This window comes from Littorina saxatilis, linkage group LG6 (genome assembly GCF_037325665.1).
Source record: "Littorina saxatilis isolate snail1 linkage group LG6, US_GU_Lsax_2.0, whole genome shotgun sequence".
Classification (NCBI taxonomy): domain Eukaryota; kingdom Metazoa; phylum Mollusca; class Gastropoda; order Littorinimorpha; family Littorinidae; genus Littorina; species Littorina saxatilis.
In genome coordinates, this window is record NC_090250.1 from 23,443,433 (window position 1) to 23,470,056 (window position 26,624).

Here is a 26,624-nt window from a genome sequence, read left to right on the forward strand (position 1 = left end):
TCTATGTATAGTGAATCCAGTCTCTTTGCGCGATTTTTAAAGTTAGTTTTATTGGTCTACATTTGGGGTTTAAAAAAAAAAAATTAAAAAAAAATAAAAAATCCCGACCTACCGACCCTATTTTTTTTAGCCATGTTACCAGAAACAGACAATTTTTTTTGTTGGCCTTAGTCATCCATTCATCCGTGGACCCTATAAGCTAACAGTGTGTGTCACGAGAAAGCAAACCGTTTCTGGGATTTCCATGTTCATTAAAAATGCATAACTGAGAAAATCAAGTCACGTGATATACCCGTATACGATGCCAGCTGAGACTTGTCTGAAGTTTAATAAAATCAATACTTCACTGGCTGTTTTGATTTGTTTCCAAGCAGTGTATTTAACTTACCTTTTTATTCCAGTCAAGGAAAGAGACGCATCTACGACTACGGCTAATTAAAGAGTATAAATAAAATCGAAAGCATCAATCCAACATGCTCATCGATATTCATTTATGACTTGTACGTGTGTCTGTATGTTCGCGCGCGCGCGTGTGTGTGTGTGGTGTGTGTGTGTGTGTGTGGTGTGTGTGTGTGTGTGTGTGTGTGTGGGTGGGTGGGTACGGGTGGGTGATTGTGTGTATGTGTGCCAGTGTGTGTGTGTTTGTGTGTGTGTATGTGTGTGTGTGATTGTGTGTATGTGTGCCAGTGTGTGTGTGTGTGTGTGTGTGTGTGTGAGTGAGTGTGTGTGTGTGTGTGTGTGTGTGCGCGTGAGTGTGTGTGTGCGTGCGTGCGTGCGTGTGTTTGTCTGTGTGAGTGTGTGTGTGTGTTTGTGTGTGTGTGTGTTATACGTGGGGGCGGGAGGTGCCAACGGTAGAAGAGATTACAACCTCGGTACATCATGTACACACACACACACACACTCACACCACACACATACATGTCCCGTTACTCTCCAAATCACCATAGACGTTACTTTCATCATCATCGTGTCATCATCATTGTCATCGTTACGTAATAATTTTCATGGAAATGCCTGAACTTATTTCATTTTCTGTAAAAGTTATCATCATACTCTCTAGTCGAATTACTCAGGTAGGAATTTTTCCAACAAAGAATGTGAATAAAACAAGAATGATGAGCATATATAATACTTTCATTGCAACACAGCGATCAGCTGTTTCAACGTTCGGTAAAAAAAAGTATATTTTCTTTGTCTTACCTTACAGCCAACTTTCACTGAATCACCATCACGTATCCAGATCCACTGGGATCCTTTACAAACTTTGCAAAACACTTTTCGTTGATTTAGACCGTCTGCGTTCTGTTGTCTCTAGATCAAAAATCGTTTTTTTCGTTATCCGCAATTTCGTTCTGACAATTCCAAAAAATGAAACTGACACATTGGCTACACCTCAAAATAACACACTGAATCAGTGATGCGGATGGCAGCAGAAGAAAAACACCCGTGACACAGAAATCTCATTACACGTGCACTTTGCCTTTCTGATCACATTTAACCGATCGAAAGTCAACCGTGTCGAGCCTGGATCAAGGCTGCTCCATCACTGTGCCAGGCGCAGTACAAAGGCACGGCAGGCTGTCATTGTGTGTATCCAACCTGTCTGGAAGCGTGCAGACGACACTCTTTTTGTTTCGCGCCGATGTCAACAGCGCGTGCGTCGCCGCCGAGCGCGCATGCGCAGCTCAGTTTTTGGTGGCGTGCTTGGCGACAGCCTCTGGCGACAGCATGGCTTAGGGGGTTAGCTTAGCTCTTCGTGCTTCGTATACGCCATAATATATTCGAAGTTAAGACTGAGGAGTTAGAGCCCACCCCCTCCCCTACCCGCCAAGCAGGTGTCTATTAACTGTGTTCTGTTAGTGCAGAAGACACACGGTCGGTTGATCATACTGATTTGTAAAAGTGCAATATATTGTCTTCTTAGTGTCTGCTTGTTTGAATGTTCTTTTTACATTTAGTCAAGTTTTGACTAAATGTTTTAACATAGAGGGGGAATGGAGACGAGGGTCGGTGGTGTATGTGTGTGTGTATGTGTGTGTGTGTGTGTGTGTGTGTGCGTGTGTGTGTGTAGAGCGAACTACTGGACAGATCTTTATGAAATTTGACATGAGAGTTTCTGGGTATAATATCCCCGGATTTTTTTTTCTTTTTTTTCGATAAATGTCTTTGATGACGTCATATCCGGCTTCTTGTAAAAGTTGAGGCGGCACTGTCACACCCTCATTTTTCAATGAAATTGAAATTTTGGCCAAGCAATCTTCGACAAAGGCCGGACTTTGGTATTGCATTTCAGCTTGGAGGCTTAAAAATTAATTAATGACTTTGCCTTTGGTCATTAAAAATTCGAAAATTGTAATTAAGATTATTTTTTCATAAAACGATCCAAAATTACGTTCATCTTATTCTTCATCATTTTCTGATTCCTAAAACATATAAATATGTTATATTCGGATTATAAACAAGCTCTGAAAATTAAAAATATAAAAATTATGATTAAAATTAAATTTCCGAAATCGATTTTAAAACAATTTCATCTTATTCTTTGTCGGTTCCTGATTCAAAAAACATATAGATATGATATGTTTGGATTAAAAACACGCTCAGAAAGTTCAAACGAAGAGAGGTACAGAAAAGCGTGCTATGCAGCACAGCGAAACCACTACCGCGCTGAACAGGCTCGTCAGTTTCACTCCGTTTTGCACAAGCGGTGGACTACGGTCATTTTGAAAAAATGCAGTGCGTTCAGTTTCATTCTGTGAGTTCGACAGCTACTTGACTAAATATTGTATTTTCGCCTTACGCGACTTGTTTTTACTTCGAAGGAAACTGAACCAATGTGTTCAACATAATAAAGACGCGAAGACTGACGCGGCTAGTTAATTAGATTCACACACAGACGCTGAGGCATAGGTAAACTTCAACACTGATGCTCTTCCTACCAAAACAAATCAGTCAATCAATGATCAAACAGCAAGTTCACACACAGAGGCCGAGGCATACATATGTTTATTATAAAAGCAGAAATGTAACGTTCAGACGCTCGTGTGTAACTTATGGATAGCAATCGATATTGTACGGTGATAATATGTCAAAGAAGAATTTGGTTTGCTGCAAAATAAAGCAAATCAAAGAGAGAAATAACAAGAACGCTAAAGCGGGATTAGCCATTTAGTCGAGGGAATGCACGGCTGAAATACGTCTGCTTTCCTTTCACCTTCCGAACACACACACACACACACACACACACAAACACACACACACACACACACACACACACGCACAAACACACACACGCACGCGAGCACACACACACACACACGCACGCGGACACACACACACACACACAGACACACACTCACACACACACACACACACACGCACGCGGACACACACACACACACACACACACACGAACACACACACACAGGCACATACACACACTCACAAACACACACACACACACACACACACATATACGGACATGGGTCAACTTTATGTGCAGACCCAGAGACGGAAACCATGTCCCACCCCCGTGTCATCACAATGGCACGTAAAAGACCTTGGTCATTCTGCCATAAGTGCAGGTGGCTGAATACACCTAAACACGCAGACACCTGGGTAGCGCGACTCCGTTGCTGGGAGGAAGCGACCCGAATTTCCCAGCGATGGGACAATAAAGTAATGAAAATGAAAATGAAATGAAAATCTGTATATACACACACACACACACACACAAACACACACACACATGACGCACACGGACAGACACACACACACACATACACACACATCAGGGCCGGACCCAGGGGGGGGGGGGGGGGGGGGGTTCCAGGGGTTCCGGAACCCCACCCATGTACCTTGCTTTGAGTGTTTGTTTTTATATTTAGTCAAGTTTTGACTAAATATTTTAACATCGAGGGGGAATCGAAACGAGGGTCGTGGTGTATGTGCGTGTGTGTGTGTGTCTGTCTGTCTGTGTGTGTGTGTGTAGAGCGATTCAGACTAAACTACTGGACCGATCTTTATGAAATTTGACATGTGAGTTCCTGGGTATGAAATCCCCGAACGTTTTTTTCATTTTTTTGATAAATGTCTTTGATGACGTCATATCCGGCTTTTCGTGAAAGTTGAGGCGGCACTGTCACGCCCTCATTTTTCAACCAAATTGGTTGAAATTTTGGTCAAGTAATCTTCGACGAAGCCCGGACTTCGGTATTGCATTTCAGCTTGGTGGCTTAAAAATTAATTAATGACTTTGGTCATTAAAAATCTGAAAATTGTAAAAAAAAAATTAAAATTTATAAAACGATCCAAATTTACGTTTATCTTATTCTCCATCATTTGCTGATTCCAAAAACATATAAATATCATATATTCGGATTAAAAACAAGCTCTGAAAATTAAATATATAAAAATTATTATCAAAATTAAATTGTCCAAATCAATTTAAAAACACTTTCATCTTATTCCTTATCGGTTCCTGATTCCAAAAACATATAGATATGATATGTTTGGATTAAAAACACGCTCAGAAAGTTAAAACAAAGAGAGGTACAGAAAAGCGTGCTATCCTTCTTAGCGCAACTACTACCCCGCTCTTCTTGTCAATTTCACTGCCTTTGCCATGAGCGGTGGACTGACGATGCTACGAGTATACGGTCTTGCTGAAAAATGGCATTGCGTTCAGTTTCATTCTGTGAGTTCGACAGCTACTTGACTAAATATTGTATTTTCGCCTTACGCGACTTGTTTTTACTAGTTTTAGCACCAAAACAATGCTGCTCTTAACCCTCAAAACAAGGCCCAGAATGCACCAGATTGCACAGATTTTAACCGTTTTTCAAAAATTTTCCGGGGGAGCATGCCCCCGGACGCAGGCGCGCGCTTGTGGCTTCGCCACTTCGCTGATTTGCCCCCCCCCCCCCCCCAAAAAAAAAAAAGGAGGAACCCCCCCCCCCCCCCCCTTACAACTCATTTGGTCCGGCCCTGCACATACACACACACTCAAACACACACACACACAAACGACACAAAAAATTACATTTGATGTGCCGTGCTAAGAAACGTAACCCTGAAGGGAGTTGAACATTTTGTCAGTAAAGAGTTGTCTCCCTTGCAATTAGACCGGTATACCTGTCTCCAACACTCCCTGATCCTGTTTTTCCGGATGGAGTAATTGCCGAGTTGAGCATTTTCTGAGTTTTGGTGGATTATTTAACTGCTATCTCACGTTTGTGTCAGGTCTTTTTGGCGGAAACCTTCATTTGACCTCAGTAAAAGAAATGTTTGACTCCCAAAAAATGTGCCTCGTAGTAAAGTTTTTGCATTTAACAGCATACAGTTTGAATGTTAGGATTTGTGTTTGTTTGTTGAGTACTGTACCGTGCCAAAAGGTGGGTTTTTTTTAAATTGCGGGGTGTCGTTTTCTAGCAGGCTTGGAATATTGCTTTCGAGTGCCTATGCGCCTGCGATTCAAGGTCCTCATTTCTAGTCGAGTTTTTATGTAAAGAATATGATTCTCATCGAGTAGTTTATTGAAATCTTCACAATTACTTTTCTTGTGCGTCCTTCTTGCTATCCTTGCTATGCACACACGAAGAGAGAGGGAGGGAGAGAGAGAGAGAGAGAGAGAGAGAGAGAGAGAGAGAGAGAGACTGAGAGAGAGACAGAGACAGACAGAAAGAGAGAAAGAGAGAGAGAGAGAGACTGAGAGAGAGAGAGAGACTGAGAGAGAGACAGAGACAGAGAGACAGACAGAGCCAGAGACAGAGAGGGCGGATGGAGGGAGGGAGGGAGGGAGAGAGGAATAGAAAACCCACACTTCCAATTAATTGTGATACACACTTTATTACAACAGAGAGAAGAAGCATTTTGAAAAAAAAGCAGAACTAAAAGAGCAAGGAAATAAATAGTTTTAAAAAAAACCAAGACATTTTACAAATGCACAGACACAAACAATGAGTTTATGGCCTTTTAGCAACTGTTGTCAAATCAAAAGGAGGGTTATATCGCTCACCACACTTGCATGTTTGCTAAAGCATTATTAATTTTTTGTTTAGAAATTGGCTATTTTGCCTTCGTGTTACTCCGACAAGGCCCGACACCAACATCTGTGCAATCAGTGTAATAATCCAAAAACTATTTGTTGCCCCAGTTAATTTCCCTTTTTCCACCGAGTCTTTTGGTTGAAACAGAAATATAATTCTGTCAGTTCGGGGTTAGTATTATGCCGGTGTGTTTTCACGTGTTTCTGACACACCCCTCGCTAGTGATTCAGAATCAGATTGGCCCCTCCAATGTTTGTACGAGGTTTTGCAAGAAAAGGTCACTCTCCCATAACTCATACACACCCGACGGAGTTATTTTTGGAATTCGTCTGGGCAAACTTTTCAGGAGAACCTTCTGAATATTTGCTGACGTTTGTTCCGTATCCTCAGAAACATCGTAAACTTACGCCAAAAATGAACCTTCTCTGTTTGGAGCCCCTGGAAGGCATTGTAGCAAGCAAAGATCTGACATACCTAAGCTCGGAGCCTTTTCTTTTACGACGGAGACAAAGATACGAAATGTTCAATATATATTAGAATAGTGGCATCGACAAGTGTAGAATTTGACCTGTTACCTTTCACTTCATAAAAACACAATTCAATCATATTAAAATCAAGTATACATAATATATGAGAGAAAAAAATGAAGCTAGAAAAGTCCCTCAAGGTTGTGGTTGACCTTTCATAAAGACAATCGCTCTACATCATAATAAGACATTTGAATGGTACATCATATTCATGATAAGACATTTGAATGTATACATACGTTCAAGCACGATAGTATAGACTGGACAGATGACAACTTCAAACGTTAGAGAATGCGTTTGGTTGGTGATCGATTTGGATTACATTTTAAGAACAAAGGAGGTTTTATACATTGTAAAATGAACTCTCAAAACGCAACAAAATAAATCCAGAATCCAGAAGAGTCATCCGTATGTATAGTCGCCGTGAAGCAAATCAGCAAAAACACATCTAAACAGCTTAGCTTATATCAAATACATTTAAATCAAAGCGAGCACTGCCAGTTCAAAATCATTTTAAATAATCAGTAAAATCAGACGAAAGAGATAGCAAACAACAACCAAAACACGAGAAGAATATATCACTTTGATTACTATAAAGCAAAATATGAAGTACAAAAGCCACACATATTGTGGTGTATAACTTATATAATACGTATGTTCAATATATTCTACCTCAAAACTCATGTGGTTTGTATTAATTGTGTATCGTACCCAGACTCGGTATGGTGAAGACCGTCCAAAATACTGAGACGAACAATGCAAATCCAACTCAAGATAAAAATGTTGCTCAGGTAAGTTAAGTGACATTTATAAATATATATATGGGGTACGTCATGTGAAATTTATCATTTGTGTTCTTTAGCTTAATTGGGCCTAAATCGCCAATGAGTGATGAAGGCAGAGGATCCGACATTGTTCAATTCAATATCCCTAATAACGTTTGCCGTGTTGTTAAGCTTTCGAAATGAAATAAGATAGACGTACCACTTCAGGGTAAGCTTATTCACAACATGCACGCCATGGTCTACCCGACTATGCTCTACAAGCAAGGTAACTATCCGAGTCAATGGCAGCAGTGCAATTCATATTGGACACACATCTACAGCGGTCAATGTTATGCTTTCTTGCTGGATAGTAGCAGACTCCAAAAACTTGTTTTCTGCAATGCTAACTTTGAAGCCGATATAATGCTGTTATTTGTTTTATCTAGCAGTCAATAAGTAAAATGTACATAACATTTGAAACTAATTGAAAAAGTCACTTGCGAGGCAGCCGCAGGTTCCTGGAAATTTTAACAAAATCCTAATGCTTCACACCCTGGCCACAGCACTTGAAGAGTTTTAAGATCCTCAGAAAATGAAACAGAGTTTCAAAGCAAAACAACAACAACAACAACAACAACAAAAACAACTACAGACCCCATCGCCACCAACAACAACTACTAAAGCTACATTAACAACAGCAACATCACCAACAACAACAACAACAACATCAAGAACAACAACAATCAGTATTTGCGACCATATGGGATACTGGGTAACAGTGTGATTGGGAAGGGGGTTCTGTCACTTCTTTTCCATTTTATCACTTTGTGATCTTTTTATTTATCATAGATATATATGTTTTGAAACTTAGGACATATTTCTGTTCTTAAAAGTACTACTTACTTGTCTTTAGAAAGTTTGGTTAGGAAATAAATGCGAAACAAACAGAGAAGATTGTAACCAAAATGGCGCCGAAAACCGGGACACGGTGACCCCTTGCATGTGTTGATCAACTTGTTGTACAAGGACGAGCAGCCAGAATAAAGAATCTGGGGTTGGATTCCAGTCTTGAAATTGGCAGCCAAGAAGAGATGAAATGTTTCTTTGTATTTCTGTTATTTTGAAACCAGGTGAAACATGGCTACTCCTTTGCAACTTTGGTTTCTACTGTGGTTTTCCATTTTGGACATAATAGTACAGATTTAATTATTTTTGATTTTCTAAAGTACCAGTACAATTCTAGGCTCAAAGACATACACATTGACTCGCAGCACAGTCACTCACTGTTTCAACACCTGTGAAAATGATGTGAACTGGAAACCACGTAACCAACATGGTAATTAAGCATCATGCACCATTGTTACCACTTCATAGCCAGATTGTGAAAACACGACATGTTATTTTTGTTTTTACCTTTTTCAAAGTTACATCGAGGAAAGGCTCCTATTTCAGCTCTAAGAGGTTTATTTTACTTTTCCTTAACTTTTCTTCTGAACCGGGTTCTCCACCCTCTGTTATCCAGTTTCTGGGGTGCTCACATTTGCATTCAAGTTATGAGAGTCAAGTGGTTTTTTGTTTTGTTTTTTAACCAAGTGTATGGATCGTATGGTAAAGATGTCTTTGCTTCACAAACAGTGTACACCCCTCGACCCCCTCCCACTGGTACTGACAGGTTTCCACTGCTTCAGATGCTGATGGCATTTGGCACAAATTTGGGATCCACGTGTGTGTATTGGAATTTACGATTCGCGTTGTCCGTTTCAATGTCCTTGCTCACTTTGGCCAGGTTTTCTCTGAAACTGAGAAAGGAGTTCACCTGGATAATTGCACTGCATGGAAACTGGCTATATGGCTTAAAAGCGGTATAGTAATATAGGTAATATGTAGCAACGATTGCATGCGGAAAAAGTATCCATCCACCACATATCCAGTGTAGGTAAATAAGTACGACTAACTTGCGTGTTTTTGATGTCAAGCTATTTTAACAGAAACAGGTGAACATATACTTCAATTACGTGTGGTATGTTAACATGACCTGAAAAACTTTTATTATCTATGCTAAAAGTCAGCGCCTTCTGTCAAGCAACCCCTCAAATCTCACGCCAGAACCTCTCGTTTTTTGGCCTCCAATGTTGTTGACACCTACTAAGGCATGTCATAACGTTACCAGTAAATAAGCCATATAAACTGACCTGCACTGGATAGCACTGGATAGCCAATTGTAAGGCTAAAGCCAATACAAGCGGTAAAGAAAGTATGGAACGTGTCGTGTGTGGCTGTTTTAGCTGAGGAACAATTGTTTCAAAATATTTGTGCACATGTTGTACTGATAATGCGTTCATAAATACATTGCATAGTGAAACATAACCCTTGGATCCTGGTTGCTTGCGCGGTTTCCAATACACAGACTTACCGCTGGACAATCTTGAGAGCTTTTTCATCGCTGATGGTAGGTACTTCCTCAAAGTCCCCAAGCGATTTCGTGTCCTTGGCACTCAGAACCTTGGTGATCGCCATGGTTTCCAGTATGGTTTTAACAACTGGCAATGCCTGAACAAGGTCCTTTTCAAAGTGTTCACTCTGTAATCAGAAATAAGCCTGAAGATTGTGTTTCCCAAATCGAATTTACAACATGGTTATTCATTTCTTTCAATTTTAAACAAGAAAAAGCAAATGCTTAAACGACAATTTAAAACCATTCTAAGATTTTTTTTTAGGACTTTAAAGGGGGTTCCACTCTGTATGAATCAAAAATAAGAGAACTATTTGTTGTTTCAGCCTCATAAAATAATGTTAAAGAGATTTCCTACTTATTGACCCAAACTTGATCCTAATGCGACCTGTATCAATTCATTTAGTTATCCAATCCCAAGAAAATTCTACAGAAACAAGCTGCCCCCCCCCCTCAACCCGTCACCATCACTAGCCTCAAACACAAAACCCTCAAAGTTTGGAAGAAAAAGTCATAAACAAACAAACGAACATAAAACACACAAAAACATAAGCATTCTTGTTTTTTGACCCAGCCATCCAAGTAAACTCACCCCCCGCGGGTTAGGGGGAGTCCCATATTGTTTGGGACGAGAAAGAATTTACCCGATGCTCCCCAGCATGTCGTAAGAGGCGACTAACGAATTCTGTTTCTCCTGTTACCCTTGTTAAGTGTTGCTTGTATAGAATATAGTCAATTTTTGTAAAGATTTTAGTCAAGCAGTATGTAAGAAATATTAAGTCCTTTGTACTGGAAACTTGCATTATCCCAGTAAGGTAATATATTGTACTACGTTGCAAGCCCCTGGAGCAAATTTTTGATTAGTGCTTTTGTGAACAAGAAACAATTGACAAGTGGCTCTATCCCCTCTCCCCCCTTTCCCCGTCGCGATATAACCTTCGTGGTTGAAAACGACGTTAAACACCAAATAAAAAAAAGTAAACTCCATTAGCATGATGTCATCGCCTATAATCTAGCCTAGACCAGAGACTGTAGAGTGCACACTACAGTCTCTGCCAAGACAGAATTGCCCCATCAACACCAGAGACTAAGGTGTTACTTAAATCAAACAACATCATACACTTAACACAAAAAGTAAGGGATATCTTTTCAGTGGTACAGCACACATGTTAAACAACAGTGTTTTGGTTGGAAACATATATGTATTTGAAGATCTGCCTTTCTTCTGCTCCTTGATAGGTCGGTGGATATTTTCAGTTGTCTTATCCAGCAAACATGTTCATGCTGTGACCTTGAAATTTAACGAAAACAAGCCAAGTCTGTGTTATGTCGAGAGATCATGAAAATCTACACGCGTGTGAAATGTGATGTGGCTTTAGCTTCAAAAACATTCGAGAAATCCTTAACGTTTTCTTGAACCAAACATGACCCCGCTGTGACTCCAAAATATGACACAGGTCAACCAAATTGGGGTCATGTCGAATGATCATCAAACCCTACAAGTGTGCAAAGTTTCACAGCTCTAGCTTTAAAAACATTCGAGACAACCCCAACGTTAATTTGTGTTGTCTACTCTCCAGCCGGTCAACCACTATTCATTCCTAACACTCCCCTGATTAGGCCAAAAAAAAGAGGTCTGTTTACGGTAACATAGGCCAAAAAAATAGGGTCGGTAGGTCGGGATTTTTTAAATTTTTTTTTCTCCAAAAAACCATATTTTTACGTTATTTTGCAAAAAAACCCAGATTTTTTTTTTCTTTTTTTCCCCAAATGCCAAAAAAAAGTCTAGGGTCGCGCGAAAAAAATAGGGTCGGTCGGGTTACCGTAAACAGACTTTTTTTTTGGCCTTACCCAAGTGAGTCAAAAAATGAAGAACTAAGCACAAAACAAGTGGCCTAGCCCCATGGCATCGTGGACTTGTTCGGCATCAACCATATCAACTGATTCTCTTATTCTTGTACACACACACACACACACACACACACACACACACACACACACACACACACACACACACACACACACACACACACACACACACACACACACACACACACACACACTTTAACGCAAGAACTAAACATCTTTCCCTGCCCTCCTCAGTCATTCGCTGCCCTCTCTCTCCTAGACCAGAGACTGTAGAGTACACACTACAGTCTCTGCCAAGACAGAATTTCCCCATCCATACCAGACACTAAGGTGTTGCCTAAATCAAACAAGACTCTCTGTCTCTCACTTTGTCCTTGGGTGGCAGTCCCTGGAGAAGTCCTGGGTAGTTGGGCTGAAACCCGTACTCGTCATACTGGGCGAAGTTGGCGGAAGCGTGACCAGCACTGCACGTGTAGATGATGCTGGTCAGAATGGTGATCAGGTCGTCCACACTTTTCAGCTGACCATTGCCGGGCACGCCCTGTCAAACAGAGAGGTAGTTTTTCGATGCTTGCATGAGCCTATTTTTTACACCCCCGGTATAGGGGTGTGTATAGGATTCGGTCGATGTGTTTGTTTGTTTGTTTGTTTGTGTTCGCATATAGATCTCAAGAATGAACGGACCGATCGTCACCAAACTTGGTGAACAGGTTCTATACATTCCTGAGACGGTCCTTACAAAAATTGGGACCAGTCAAACACACGGTTAGGGAGTTATTGGTGGATTAAGATTCTACAAGGACTTATAGAGGGACATATTAATGGTCAAAGGGAAATAACCTTCTCAGTTGGTGGCAGTGAGAATGGTTATTTCCCTTTGACCAATCATTCTCTGGGGAACGTCAGAAGACCTGAAAGCGACGTTCCAGTTCACGACAGCAGCGGAACTACGACCCTAGACACAACCGTCGAACGCAGAAGAAGAAGATTTCCCTTTGACCAACGGGGGTGTTTTTCCTACCTCGGAGGAATTTCTTGTTTTATTTGGAATGAGTATTTTCCTTCTTCAGTTCTTGTAAATTGTATGGAAAATTAACAGCACATAGATGTTTCTGGTATGCAATGAAACAAGACTTATGTGAAATTCAGAGTCACACCAACTAAAGTAAACAAAGCTTTGCTGGCGTAGTTTTCGATTGATCATTAAAGGCACATTCAGCTTCACGTAAACCATCAGTTTCTGGTCACATACACTGTCAGGCTTTTACACACAGTACGAACACAAACACCCTTTCACTCACCGCTTGAGAAAATTCTAGGTGCCCTCCGTAAAGAGCGAGCATTTTTCAAAGAATGTATTTTGTGCAGTCAGAACGGATTTACAATGAGACAAATCGGACGCCTCGTTTTGTCGCTAGAACTAACTTTTAAAATCTTAATAATAAATTGACAGGTTGTTACACAAACATTCTTAAATCATAAAGAATTCTTGTTTTATCAAGACAAGATCAGTACAATTCGAAGTTTTGAAAGTTTGAAAAAAAAGGAGCCCGGAAGCAGCTCACGCAAGGTCGTGTTTCCCAAGCAGAAATTTTCAGCATAGCGCTTGCTTCTTTGAAACTAACCGCCGCCGCTAAGTTCGTGTGACTCGCAGTCGTTTGTTGACTTTTAGATTCAGAGGTACACAATAACGTGCTATTGCAGGTACAGCGAGTCGCATTTAAATAAAAAACTGACGACTAAATTGTGAAGAAAAGGAAAGTGGATCACACGGGTTCACAATGGCTCAGGGGTAAAATAAATCACGAAATCTGGTGTGTGGTTTACGCAAGCTAAATAGCCATTCAAACAAACTGTGTCATTTAATGCTATTAAATGCTATTGCAAGTGTGTTCCATAAGGTTATAACTGCTTTTTTCATGAGAAGATTTAAATTGTTCTGTTAACCATTTGAGGCAGACTGGGACTTTAAGCTTAGTTTTTTCGATTGAAACCCAACATTATACAGTATGCAAATTTGGTCACGTCCCATTGCATTTGAACCTGTTGTATAAACTGAACTTTCCTGTGAAATGTGCTGACATTTTTGGTTTATGATTTAGTTTTTCATTTTGCGCTTTTCATAAACCTCAAAAACCTCGTTGTGACTAAACACAACATCATTCATTCCCGCAAAATAACTATCAAATGGCATAAAACGTACCTGCAATCCGCATCCTCCGTCCTTACTGTCGCGTTTTGCGGTCAGTTCCTTGGCCCAAGCCTGTATTTCCCAGTCCCCTTCTAGGTCGCCTGAGTCCTCTATCCAGCATAAAAAGAGGTAGTTAAAGGCACAGTAAGCCTCCCGTAAACCATCACAAATACTGTCAGGCTTTTACACTCAGTACAAACACCCTTCTATTTGAACGCTCACCGAACGGGAACATCCTGGCTGCTTTCCCTCGAGAGTGAGACATTTTAAAAGAATTTATTTTCGTGGACCGTTTGATCTACAATCAGGCGCCTCGTTTTGGCGCTAGAACTAACTTTTAAAATCTAAAGGATAAATTGACAGCTTGTAACACAAACATTCTTAAATCATAAAAGAGTTCTTTTATCATCAAGACAAGATCAGTACAATTCGAAGTTTTGAAAGTTTTAAAAAAGATAGCCCGGAAGCAGGGTCACGAAAGATCGTGTCTCAAAGCAGACGGGTTTTTTTCCGCATAGCGCTCGCTTTCTTTGAAGGCAGCCGCCGCCGACAAGTTCGTGTTACTCGCAGCCGTTTGTTGCGTTTTAGAATCAGAGGTACACAATAACGTGCTACTGCAGATACAGCCAGTCGCATTGAAATCACAAACTGACGACTAAATTGTGAAAAAAAGGAAAGTGGATCACACGGGTTCACGATGGCTCCATAAGGTTAGAACTGCTTTTTTCATTCGAAGATTTAAATCGTTTTGCAAACCATTTGAGACATACTGGGGCTTTAATACACTCGATCGCGCCAAAATGTTAAGCAAACCCTTATAGTAATCAAGCACTGTCCTTATTTACTTATCTAACTTTGTTTTAGGACAAGATTTTACAAGAAAGTGCTTAATTGCAGTTAAGAAAATGGGTCCAAAATGAGAACGTCCAGTTTTAAGAAAAAGAGTTTGAAAATAAAAGGAACACAGAACACAGAATTGCAAGGTGCGCCTTATCAGATTTTGGGCATTTTTAAGTGCAATGTATATTCCCATGCACTCTGTTTCTCCCTTTTATCTCCCTTTACTTGTTCCGAAGACTGCACAGTAGGCGTTCGAGCTTTTCTCCCCAGACCGGTTACAATGTTCTCGGACAGCCATAGAGAGTGTGTCTGGTTTGTTTAGGACTGACTGCATAATCATGCTTGACGTCATCTTCCTCAAATGTAAAGTCCCAGGCACAGTGGTCTTCCGAGAAAGGCATGATGACGTCACGCGCGACTCAGTCCCTACTCTTCCCACATCCTATAGCCGGGATTTCCAGTAAAAATAAAGCCATCTCACACACTGATTAATTTGTAACCTGTTGACGTCACCAGTTTAAACTTTTGGTAAACCCGAAGTAAGAAAACAACCGCGTTCCCCTAAGGTATTTTGGGAAGGTGACAGCAGCAGTTGCACAGACACACCCTTCGGTAACTGCCGCTACAACACAATACATTTCTAATTATCTGCCGCCTCAATGAAACAGTGTTTGCCTTACCGTGCAATTTCGGCATTTTCTAGCAAGTGACGAAAATGAATGACCAAAATGTGCCATAGTGATCTCCCATTGGGAACAGCTGTGCTCGCGTCACGTTTTACACGCAAAGATCGTCAATATGCACTCACGGGAATCCAGCAAATTAGTTTTTGATACAAAGATAATTCATTGTACCATTGATACAGTTCTAAAATCAAAAACAGTTCAAAAATGTATTGTTTTAAAAACAAATTGCTGAAAGGATAGTATTGACCTGACCTTTTTGGTGGAGTTTTTGACAAATGTGGCGAATCTGTAGAATCTGGGGAATCAACAGTACCTTATTGTAGACGCGCAATGCACGATTTGCTCTAAAACGCACCATAAGTATGGTAATTATTTACATAAAAGTAAGTGAATGAGATTCTAGGCTAGACACTTCTTTTCTCTGGTGTATGAAATGTAAATAATCCAGAGCAAGGACAGCAAGATGAGAAACGCCAACGGCTATGACGAAGCGGTTCTTATTCTACAATATCAAAAGAAACATAAATTTAAAACTGGGAGAAAGGGGAACAACTCTGAAAAGTTAAAGCGATTTCTAATCATGAAAATCGCTTTAAACGAAAGGAATGACGCTTCTGTTTCAAAGGAAGATTAAAACATGTACAACGAGAATAAAGGGTACATTTTAATTTACCTATTGAGCAGTTCAGAGAATTCTACACAGCTTCAACTTTAAACGCCAATTCTCAAATATAACCCGGGAACAGACTACTTCCAATTCAGTAGGGGGGTGACTATCCTCAACCCGGCGGGTCCCCAGGTGGCGGATAGGGGAACAGCCCCCAGATATGGGGGTCAGCTGCGAATATAGAATAAGCAGTCCCGGACCAACTAGCGGTGTCTCTACCAGGACGGGGTGGGTTGGCAGATGGCACTGACTACCCTATAAATGCCCTACGTGTCCGATGACGGTTACACCATGCGAGTAAGAGCCGCATTAAAAGCTCTAGCCCCGGGGTGGGACCCCCGGTAAGAAATCCCCCTTGTGTTCCCAGGGTTAGGTTTTTGAGCCAGGAACTAAGGGCGGGGTAACCCTGAAAGAAACCTAAGGGCTGAAGTCGGAGGATCTGGACCAACAGGCGCACCTTAACCAACCACAGATCCACGCAAATCGCAAAAGCGAAAGACAAGAAGAAGAAATTTTACCCCTCCTCGACCAAAGTCTTGCCTTTGACGTCAGAGATTTTGTTTTGGAAGAGAGAATCAAATTTGTGTCGTTTGTCATTGAAGATATATACGATATCGATTAAGAACAAACAAAAACAACTTTTTGACTCTCTTTCGAAATGAAATCTTAAAGTTGGAAAATTGATAGTGGCAGAAAGTTAACGTAAAAAGTTTGTCACTTGTCTCCCAAGGGGCTGATGACGAAGAATTTCGAAAGCGAAGTTTGTCTCGGTGACTTAGGCATGTCAGCAGTAGAAAATTACGCGTAAGGTCACCGCCAGGTTGTGCATGTTACTTATTTTATGAATTAATTAATTCATCCTTGCCTACAAGGACTCTGTAAACGGTAAGTGTGTGTCCTCCCCCTCCCATAATTGGGATAGCTGAGACTAATGATGACGGCCACCGTAAGCACAATCAGAAACTTTGCTGCGCGCCCTGAAAACTCCATTTATCTCGTGTTTCATACAAAAGGAAAACAGTTTATTTACTGTAATACAGCTTGACGTAATCAGTGGCGTAGGTGTAGATTGCGTCATAGACTCGCAGTGCGTCATCCCTGAAGTGGTAGTTTGGTAGCGCAGTGGTGTCCTCCACCTGTGGCAACACACACCAAAATAGTTATCGATTCACATTCTTTGATACAACTGCAGAGGTTCCACCGTTCGCAACATTGCGTGCCGGAACTGCTTGATGTTTGTATGTGATCCGTGAAATTGGGTCAGTTCTATAAGGACCTGCAACTGACAATGCGATCTGTCTGTTTATCTGTCTGCGTGTTGTCCGTGCACTTTATGTTTTCTCTTTGTCATTTAATGTCTGGACGCAAAAACAGATTAGCTTCAGCTGGCCGAATTTATAAAATTCGAGAATGTTGGCCATCCCACGAACGCTATACTGACTTCGACTTGAGGCATGTTTTTCCAGATAACGGCCTCGAAAAGCATTAAAATGCTGAAGAGACGATAAGTAGAGGTTAGACGCCGAGTCTCAGTAAATATTAAAAATAATGGTCGAAATTAGCGGATGCATGACCGCGGATGTTTTTCAAGTTAGTCCTCTGAAACTTTGCACACTTTTAGGGTTTGATGATCTCACGAAGTGATCCCAGTTTGGTTGACCCTCGTCAAATTTGTGGGTCACAGCGGGGTCATGTTCGTTTCATAAAAACTCATCTCGGATGTTTTTGAAGCTAGATATTTGAAACCTTGCACACTTATAGGGTTTGATAATCTCCCGACTTGACCTAAGTGTGATTGACAGATTTGGGGTCTGAGGGGGTCATGTTCAATTCATAATAACTTAACATTGACCTTATTTCATGTGTTTTTAAAGCTAGAGCTTTTGAAACTATGAACACATCAAGGGTTTGATAATCTGTCAATATGACCCTAGTTTTGTTTACCCCCGACACATTTTGGGGTCACAGCGGGTAATGTTCGTAACAGCTTTACATTGATATTTTCTCAGTTCTTTTGGGAGCAAAAGCCTCCAAATTGTAGGTGTCCATAATCAGCAGACATGACCAAAATTCGAGTCACAGCATAAAAATGTTTGCTAGAGAAGATTTTCACCCCTGAAATATCCACTGAGCTATCAAGAAAACTAGTCTTGAAGTCATCAGACAATGATGTCATTGTTTGATTTGGTCACAGCTTAGTGTCTGGTTTTTTTAAAGTCTTGGCTAGACTATTGTGTTATGATGTTAAAATTAATAATAATAATAATACTAATAATAATAAAACATTCTTCTATAGCGCTGTTCACCGCCAGTCTCATGGCGCTTTACATTGGACATTAAAATTCAACATGTTACATATCAAAAAGTTTCCTCGTAAGAAATACAATAAAAGCATTATTAGCTTACACTTCATAAACAACAGCCACATACACATAAGATAAAAAATACATAAGATAAGTAATAGACACATAATTACACATAAAAAGTCTGACATATAAAACAGAACTTACATAAAAACGTACAGATCTAAAACAGTACGAAGATGTAACACAGACTGTGGAGCAACAAATTAAACAACCAAACAACAGGCATACTGTATTATAAAACTAAATTCGGACTTTTAAACCCAATACACATTCAAATGTGTTATACTTTTTGCGTCAGAAATGAGGTCACGCAAGTGTCTGATAACATATTTTGTCTGGTCTAGCCATGACTCAAATTGGTCAAGAACATTAGTAATTATTAAGATTCTTGTTAACAAAATCAACACCATCCCCATCACGTTGATTCGTTGATGACACAACCATTTGTCGAGGATAGCGTAGGCACCCGGTCTGCTCCCCGCCTAAAAAAGGCCAGTGCCGTTCCGTCTTCGAGGGACTGCGTGGGTTTCATTTCGGAGTTTTCCTTCTCCTAGACGAGTTTCCTTCCATGGATGATGAGCCTCCTCTACCCTCGTTTTGAATTCAGAGTGGTCTTCTCTTAGGATAGCTGCCTGCCAGGGTTGACGAGCCTATCCTGCCCGGCTATTTGACCCATAGCTGGAGGTTGGTTCGTGGGCACCTGGGCGTTTCCACACACCGGTGGGCCCGCATGCCGCACGTCTAGGGGCCAACCTCCTCCGAGTCCTTGTAGTCTAGCCTGGGGCCTTGCGGTACCCAGTTTACGCCTGTCGCCGCGATGGAGGCACTACATAGGGCTTGTTGTGGAGAGGTTATTGTACTGGCAGGAGAGACTGACGCATTCTGCTCTCTTTTCGCATTGTCCTAAAAAGGACAGACGGTGCTAGCCAGCGGTGAGGGCTGAAAGCGATAAGTGACAAGCACAAGACACTTCGCCAACACACTAGACACGTCACACAACCGTTTGGCAGGCAATCAACACCAAAAATCTCTTTTTTTTTTAAATGTGGTGGATGTTGAGTATGTCAGGCTAGCGATGGTGGTGGGAAGTAGGTTGGGGGTTGTGCAAGTGTGAATATGTGAACTATTCTTAGGGTTGAATAACTAAACGGATTGATACAGGTCACATAAGGAGTTCTCTTGAACAATATCTTATGAAGCTGGAACAGCTTTTTTTTATTTTGTTAGGGGGAGGGGGGGGGGAGTCATAGGTAGTGGAATACTCTATTTAAGACCTATAAAACCCTGAGAAAATCAGGTCTTATAATTGGGGTAAACAGAGGTTATTAACAGAATATCTTAGAAAAGAGAAAGAGGTTTCTGATTAGACAACAAATAACTGTTGCGCCAATATCGTGGGGACGAAGACTGTAGATTGACAGTTTCTTCACTGACGGTACAGTGTGGGAATTCGGCTCGCCCTTAAATATATAGACATCTCTGTAGGCTCACCAACCTTACAGATTTGTTGGTACTGTACATCATCATTCCCTGGGCATAAGCCTCGCGACGGCTACCATGTTAGACCCGTGTCCGTGACGCCTTAAACTGTGCGCATCGATAAAAAGCGGTCGTTCAGGGAGAAGTCCTTACTTGCCCACTGCTGTCAATTTACTTCCGTTTGCAAGTTAATACTGGTGCACATGTGTCGTCACGTACTTGTGTGTATGTGCACATGTATTAGTGTGTGTGTGTGTGTGTGTGTGTGTGTGTGTGTGTGTGTGTGTGTGTGTGTGTGTGTGTGTGTGTGTGAGAGAGAGAGAGAGAGAGAGAGAGAGAGAGAGAAGAAGAAGAGAGAGAGGGAGAGAGAGAACATGTGTGTATGTGTGCATGTGTTAGTGTTTTCGTATGTACGTGGGTGTGTTTGTGTGAGAGGGAGAGAGACAGCGAGAGGGAGAGCGTGTGTGTGTGTGTGTGTGTGTGTGTGTGTGTGTGTGTGTGGTTGGGTGTTTTTTTTGTGTGTGTGTGTGTGTGTGTGTGTGTGTGTGTGTGTGTGTGTGTGTGTGTGTGAGGGATGGCCGATTTGTCCTTCGCTTGGGGTATGCAGTGCTTGGAGTGGTTGACCACTGTGCTAAAGGCATAGCATTTCTAATAAAAGTGAGTACAGCTAAGGCGCCATTTTGGATACTTTTCTGACAATTTGGACCTTAAAACGAAGCGACATTTGCAAGTTCAGAGGACAACAATCAGTCACCAAGAAGAGAAAAAGCTCATTCGACTCACTCTCACTCTCTATTTTCATAACGATACTAACGTCTGATTAAATTGAATAAACCAATACGAATTACCCCTCTTTTCACCAGATCCACTGGTAGTGTTCCATCCACGTCCATCCTCCACTCAGTCAACCTGTGATCAAAATCACAAGTCATTTTGCAATCAGAAGCAGTATACTAAATACAGTCTGCCTGAAACACATACATAAATTGTGCAAACGCACTACACAAACACATTTAACCAAAGTTTTGAGTTTTGAGTTACCTGCGTAAGCATTGAGTAAAAAACAGTGTTGAAAAGTACTGTTCTGTGCGTCACTCGGGTCATTTTCCTTACTTCATTACCTCACACCGTCTTTTCTGCAAAGATTGATCCCAATAATGCAACCAAAAATATGCTCTTAAATTCTTCATATGTCGACCGAATTACTCCATATTTGATGTACATTCACTTCAGCTTCAAAGTGGGAAGTTTTTAGGCAAAATCTGACTTCAAAATCCAATTTCAAAAAAGCTATGTTTCCAAATTTGAAGATCGACTCAATAATACGAGGTTTCAAATTGAGCGGTATCCAAACGAATCTGTATGCCATCCAGATTGTTCCTTTTTTGGTTATTTAAAGGACCTAGTATATATATTCAATTATCAGCATTTCGTGAAGGGAGTGTTTGTGTACACTCAAAAATAAGGATAATACAAAAGGTAAATGTCTGGACTGGGAGGGTTTATGTCAGGTAAGTATGTCTACCGATCTCAACTCAAATTTTATTGGCTTCAATTTTCAAAGAAGAATTTGTCTTGCGCTTGGGAGAAAGTAAGAGTATAACATATAAAAACAGCATTCATATCACATTTCATGTATCACACACAGTAATCACTAGTATAAGCCTACAATTATCACATTTGTACCTGTATCATACATGCAAATAAATAGTATCACATTTCCACGTATCACACACAATATATACATTACATAACATACAGCAAGCTTCCATCTCCCGCGCCCCCCCCTCCCACACATACATATCCTCGCACGTGCGTCGACTCCATACAAATGACATCATCAGTCCATTAACTAAAATGCACAATGACTAGTAGTGGGTACATGATACTTAATACGTGCTCAACTAGACCTGCTAACTAAAATAATAACAGAAACAAAAACAAGGACTGGGCACAACATTTACACGTGTGACCTACTTACATCAAGTGCCTGTGATCTATAAATAACAATGATTGCGATCTATGTCAAACCTTGTTCTGTTTGGTCGATCCACGAATTTGAATATTTTTTAAATTGTACAAAGGACAATTTGACCTTAAAATAATAGACTTTGTCATTCATAAGCTAAAGTAAATGTGTACCAAATATGAAATAATTCGGTCAACAGATGTAGAAGTTATTAGCGTTTTTGTGGGTTGCAATGTTTTGGTCACCCTGTACCAATATCAACTATCGTTTCCAGAAGAACTTTAGCCAAACAAATTAGCCACCCAGATTAACAGCATCATACTCTCCTCCGTATTTTCAGAGTGAGTAGATACCTTAATCGTTTTAAATACACTCAAGGACAGCATTAACAAACGGTCTGAAAGCTCGGAACGTTCTCCAAATGGTTTTTTTCAAAATTATTGAATTGCGACAGGTTTCTTATTTGTTGCACGTATGCAGCACAGGCAAACCCCTGGAGTGATTGGTAATAGCTGATGTGGCTTTTAGACGGTCACTTTCATCAAGTAAAAAATTCCCATTATCTCCTTTCTCTCTTGATTTGTTCTATCTGTTATGAAGGAAGGTCTAATTTATTAAATTATTCACACATTCTCCTACCGTTTTGTAATGAGTTCAAAACATCCGTCGATGCCAGTGTTCATGATTCGGTCAATGATGCCACCGGGGTTGACAAGTTGACTTCGGGCAAGGCTGCAAAATAAGATAACATTAAATGGCTTTTTATGTGTTAAAACAAAAGCCTGTGGCAATATAAAACAAGTCAACGCCTTGTATATATATACAGTATCTTTCGCTCGTATAACACAAAACATACCGACCGTAATTAGCTCGGGGGCAAAAGTTGAGGTTGGTGGCCTTACATTTGTTGCTCAGAGAGTTGCTAAACATCCTGGTCTTCTCTTTTGTTTGATGTAGAGTTTTCAGTATATGTTTGGCTTTGTATTCAAGAAACTACGTTTTTTGAAAGCCATTTTAACTGTTGCATCAGCAGCATTAATTCACCCAGGATCCGCTTACTTTCATGGAATATTGGTTTGTTTGGCTTTCGAATGCTGCCCACGTAAGCAGTTTGCACATCCTGTAATGTCATGAGTTAACTACAATGTATCAAGGATTGTCTGTTTTGACCGTTTTCTTGTGTCATAAACCATTTAGGTTTTATGACGTTTTGTTGTATGATACCCACACATGAGCAGGATACAATCACTCATAACAACTGTGGAAAAGGGTGAATACGGCACGTAACACTCACGTTGCAGAAGGCATAACCACAGAAAGCCATTGTGTCGTTATAAAATGAGAATTCTGCACTTTTACACGCCCCAAAATGTAGGCATAAAAGTGTGAGAAGCTGACACTAAGCCCGTGAGTGTTAAAAACACAAAGTCTTTAGTTTTGGAAGTTCTTCCACCATCACGGGGCACTTTTAGCCAGTCTAGAGGACTAAGGTATAAAGTTATAATTATCAGGGCAATGAGGAAGGACTGAAAGGTTCAAGGGGATACAAATAAGTGAATGTTTACAAGGGGTAGCCTCTCAGAGAAGTCCTGGATTTGGCAGGCATAGATGAGTACTGATGAACACAGGTGAGAGCAAATAGTACTGAGGGAGTCATCGCATTATAATAGCTAAATTTACCAAAGAAGGCTCTTTTAATATGTTACTGCTTTCCACTCGGGGTTTGCACAGCATTTTCACTTTGAAATATAAGGTCTTTTAAGGACCTTCATGAGACTTGAAAATTTAAGATAACATTTAACAACACATTATTCTCCCCTCTGATTCTTTACATCTGTAAGCTGCAAGGGCTAATTATTTTTCGGTAACTATCCAGCAACCAAACAAATAAACTCCCGGCAACAGCACGAATCCCCGATAGCTCGCGGGTTGAGGAGCTACACTTTGTTGGAACTACTTTTTTGACTGAAAAGTTCCGAACGCTCTAATGTATGAAGTATACACCTCTGGGGGAAACAATACAAACATACCGCATTTAAACTAACAACTACAGGCTTGAACACATGATTCTCCATATAAAATTTATGAGTTCGGTTGTTTTCTGAATCAAAATTTAACGATCAGCGCAAGGAAGTTCCAAGGCAAGTAACTCTCATACTTTGTCTAGCGACAAGAGTAGTTCCCCTTTCAAATTTCTATACACTCAGCTGCTTCTACAAAAAGACTGCAATCCGACGATCAGTTTACAACAATATTTCATTTTATAAACAGATCACGGCAACCAAATGCACACATCACATCAATTCAAGGAACATAAAGCGGTTCATACACTGTTTTGCCCCAGAAAACCCATGCAGTATTTAATGTTGGAACACGGGTGCAAAGATTCGTCTGCTACTCAATTCGACAAAAGAAAATGTTCCTAGCGATACCAAAACATGAACAGAACACACAATATCTGCTTTGCCTCCACAGCAGAATAACAACATAACTGTGTACTTAATTTTAGTCCAAAAACAGCTAGGGAAACTGACATGAAGTGTTAACAGAATTGAATGATTTTCACGGAACTCTTTAACCGCGCATTAATCACTCGCCTGCGAAGGTAGACTGGTTGAGTGATTAGGATTTGATCAAACTTTAGCACAAAAAGACCCTTTCCTTAGTTTTGTTTTTGCAATCTAATGTCAACTATGGGCGGATCACATCATTTTTAAGGGGGTGGGGGGGGGGTGGGGGGTCCAAATTTCTTTTAAGGACAATTCGACGACGCGAAGCGTTTAGTTGAGGGCGCGAAGCGTTCAAACCTCCTAGGGGGTTCAAACGGCATGCTCTGCAACCCCCCCCCCCCGGAAAATGTTGATAAAAACAAGGAAAATGGAGCAATCTGAGCCAAAAAAACTTCCCCTAAAACATCTTCCAAAAAGTGAATCTAAGAAGACAAATTTCAATCAAAACAAGGACAATTGACCGATCTGGTGCAACCTGAGCCAGCAAATTACCTAACTACTTTTCAAAACCGTCACATAGAAGACAAAGGCCGGTTCCTAGTGGGGTCCGGGGGCATGCCCCCCAGGACAAATTTTGATAAAAATCAAGAAACATGAGAAAATAGTGATAGAGAAATTATTTATTTGATTGATGATATTGATTTGTGTTTAATGATTGATGATCAGCTATTTTTTGAAATATTCTTGTTGGACATAAGGGGTAAATGCTTCTTATGAAAAAAACAAGTATTACAGCAAGAACATGCTTTTTTATCTGATATAAAATGTATGGAGGCAAATGTAAATGAAGACAATGTGTTCTTGTTGGAACAAAAGCGTCAAGCACTTGTTGAGCTCCGCAGGAAGAAAATTGATGGTATGATAATCAAGATGGATTGCAGATGGTAAAAAAAAGCTACAAAATATTTCTGCAATTTAGAGAAGAGACACTTTGTACAGAAAGCTATGTGTGTTTTATATAGAGAGAATGGTGAAATTATTCATGATTGTGATTTAATACTGAATGAAGTACAATCATACTATCAAAACCTATATTCCTTTCAGGAACAACATGTTATGCATGATGATATTGATGTGAATTTACAGCATCCTGTATTGTCAGAGCCAGAACAGAGCGCACTGGAGGGCCTACTTAAATTTGATGAATTGAAAACTGCGGTAAAACATTTGAATAATGATAAAAGTCCTGTGGCTGATGGTTATACAGCAGAGTTTTTTTAATTTTTCTTCCAGGATTTGGGTCATTTTATGTTAAGGTCACTTAATTTTGGATTTTTGAAAGGAGAGATGTCTGTGACTCAACGTCAAGGTATTATCACATGCATTCCTAAAGATGATAAAGATAAAAGATACTTGAAGAATTGGAGACCAATTACATTGTTAAGTACAGTATATAAGATAGCATCATCTTGCATAGCGGAAAGAATTAAGACTGTTTTGCATTATTATCTGGAATTACAATAAATTATGATAAATCTGCTGTTGTGTGGATGGGGTAGTTTAAAAAATCAAAAGTTAAATTTATGCCCGAATTAAATTTGAAGTGGAACCCAACTGCATTTAGAGTACTCGGCATACATTTTTGAGTGAAAGTGGAGGAAATAGTGAACATGAATTATGAAAACAAGTTCCAAGAAATTCGGAGGTGTTTAAATATGTGGTCAAAGAGAAATCTTACACCATTCGGTAAAGTAACAGTTATAAAGACACTGGTTATGTCAAGATTAACTCACCTATTTATGAATTTACCAGAACCTGAGAAACATTTCCTCGATGAATTGAATAAACTGCTATATTCTTTTTTATGGGATGAAAAACCAGATAAAATTAAAAGAAAAATAGTTGTACAGCCATATGAAAATGGTGGACTGAAGATGGTGGATGTCTATTGTTACTTAGCTGTGTTAAAATTGACATGGTTGAAAAGGATTTTGTTGAATACTGGGAAGATTGTACATATTTTGAAGATAATTTGTCCCCAGGTTTGTTGTGTGGAATATAGAGTTTGCAAATGTTTTGATGCATGAAGTAAAGAACCCTTTTTGGTTTGATGTATTTAAGCATTATACACGATTTGTCTGTAAATGTGTGCCTCAGAATTTTGATGAATTTATCTCAGAGCCACTACATTTCAATGTCCATGTCTGTCGAGACAAAAAGATTATTTTTATTTCAAACTGGATTGAGAATGGAGTTGTCTCCATAGGGCATCTGCTTGGACCAAATGGCTACCTGCCTTATGAAGATTTCAAGATAG

General features: G+C 40.2%; 1 protein-coding gene and 1 long non-coding RNA gene across 2 annotated transcripts in view; one reads left to right on the forward strand and one right to left on the reverse strand.

Annotated features, from left to right (window-relative positions):
• Nucleotides 1-26,624, forward strand: part of LOC138968794 (uncharacterized) — a 379,269-nt gene that overhangs the window by 167,893 nt on the left and 184,752 nt on the right. The window lies entirely within an intron of this gene.
• The window catches only part of LOC138968787 (arachidonate 12-lipoxygenase, 12R-type-like), a 68,401-nt gene continuing 47,604 nt past the window's right edge, over nt 5,828-26,624 (reverse strand). Inside the window, exons 12-18 of the mRNA XM_070341430.1 lie at nt 22,497-22,589; nt 20,737-20,797; nt 17,074-17,179; nt 13,863-13,960; nt 12,027-12,200; nt 9,752-9,918; nt 5,828-9,137 (exon numbers count right to left, since the gene is read on the reverse strand). Of these exons, the coding sequence (XP_070197531.1) occupies nt 9,023-9,137; nt 9,752-9,918; nt 12,027-12,200; nt 13,863-13,960; nt 17,074-17,179; nt 20,737-20,797; nt 22,497-22,589 (814 nt within the window). The 3' untranslated portion in view covers nt 5,828-9,022. The remainder of the gene's footprint in view (nt 9,138-9,751; nt 9,919-12,026; nt 12,201-13,862; nt 13,961-17,073; nt 17,180-20,736; nt 20,798-22,496; nt 22,590-26,624) is intronic.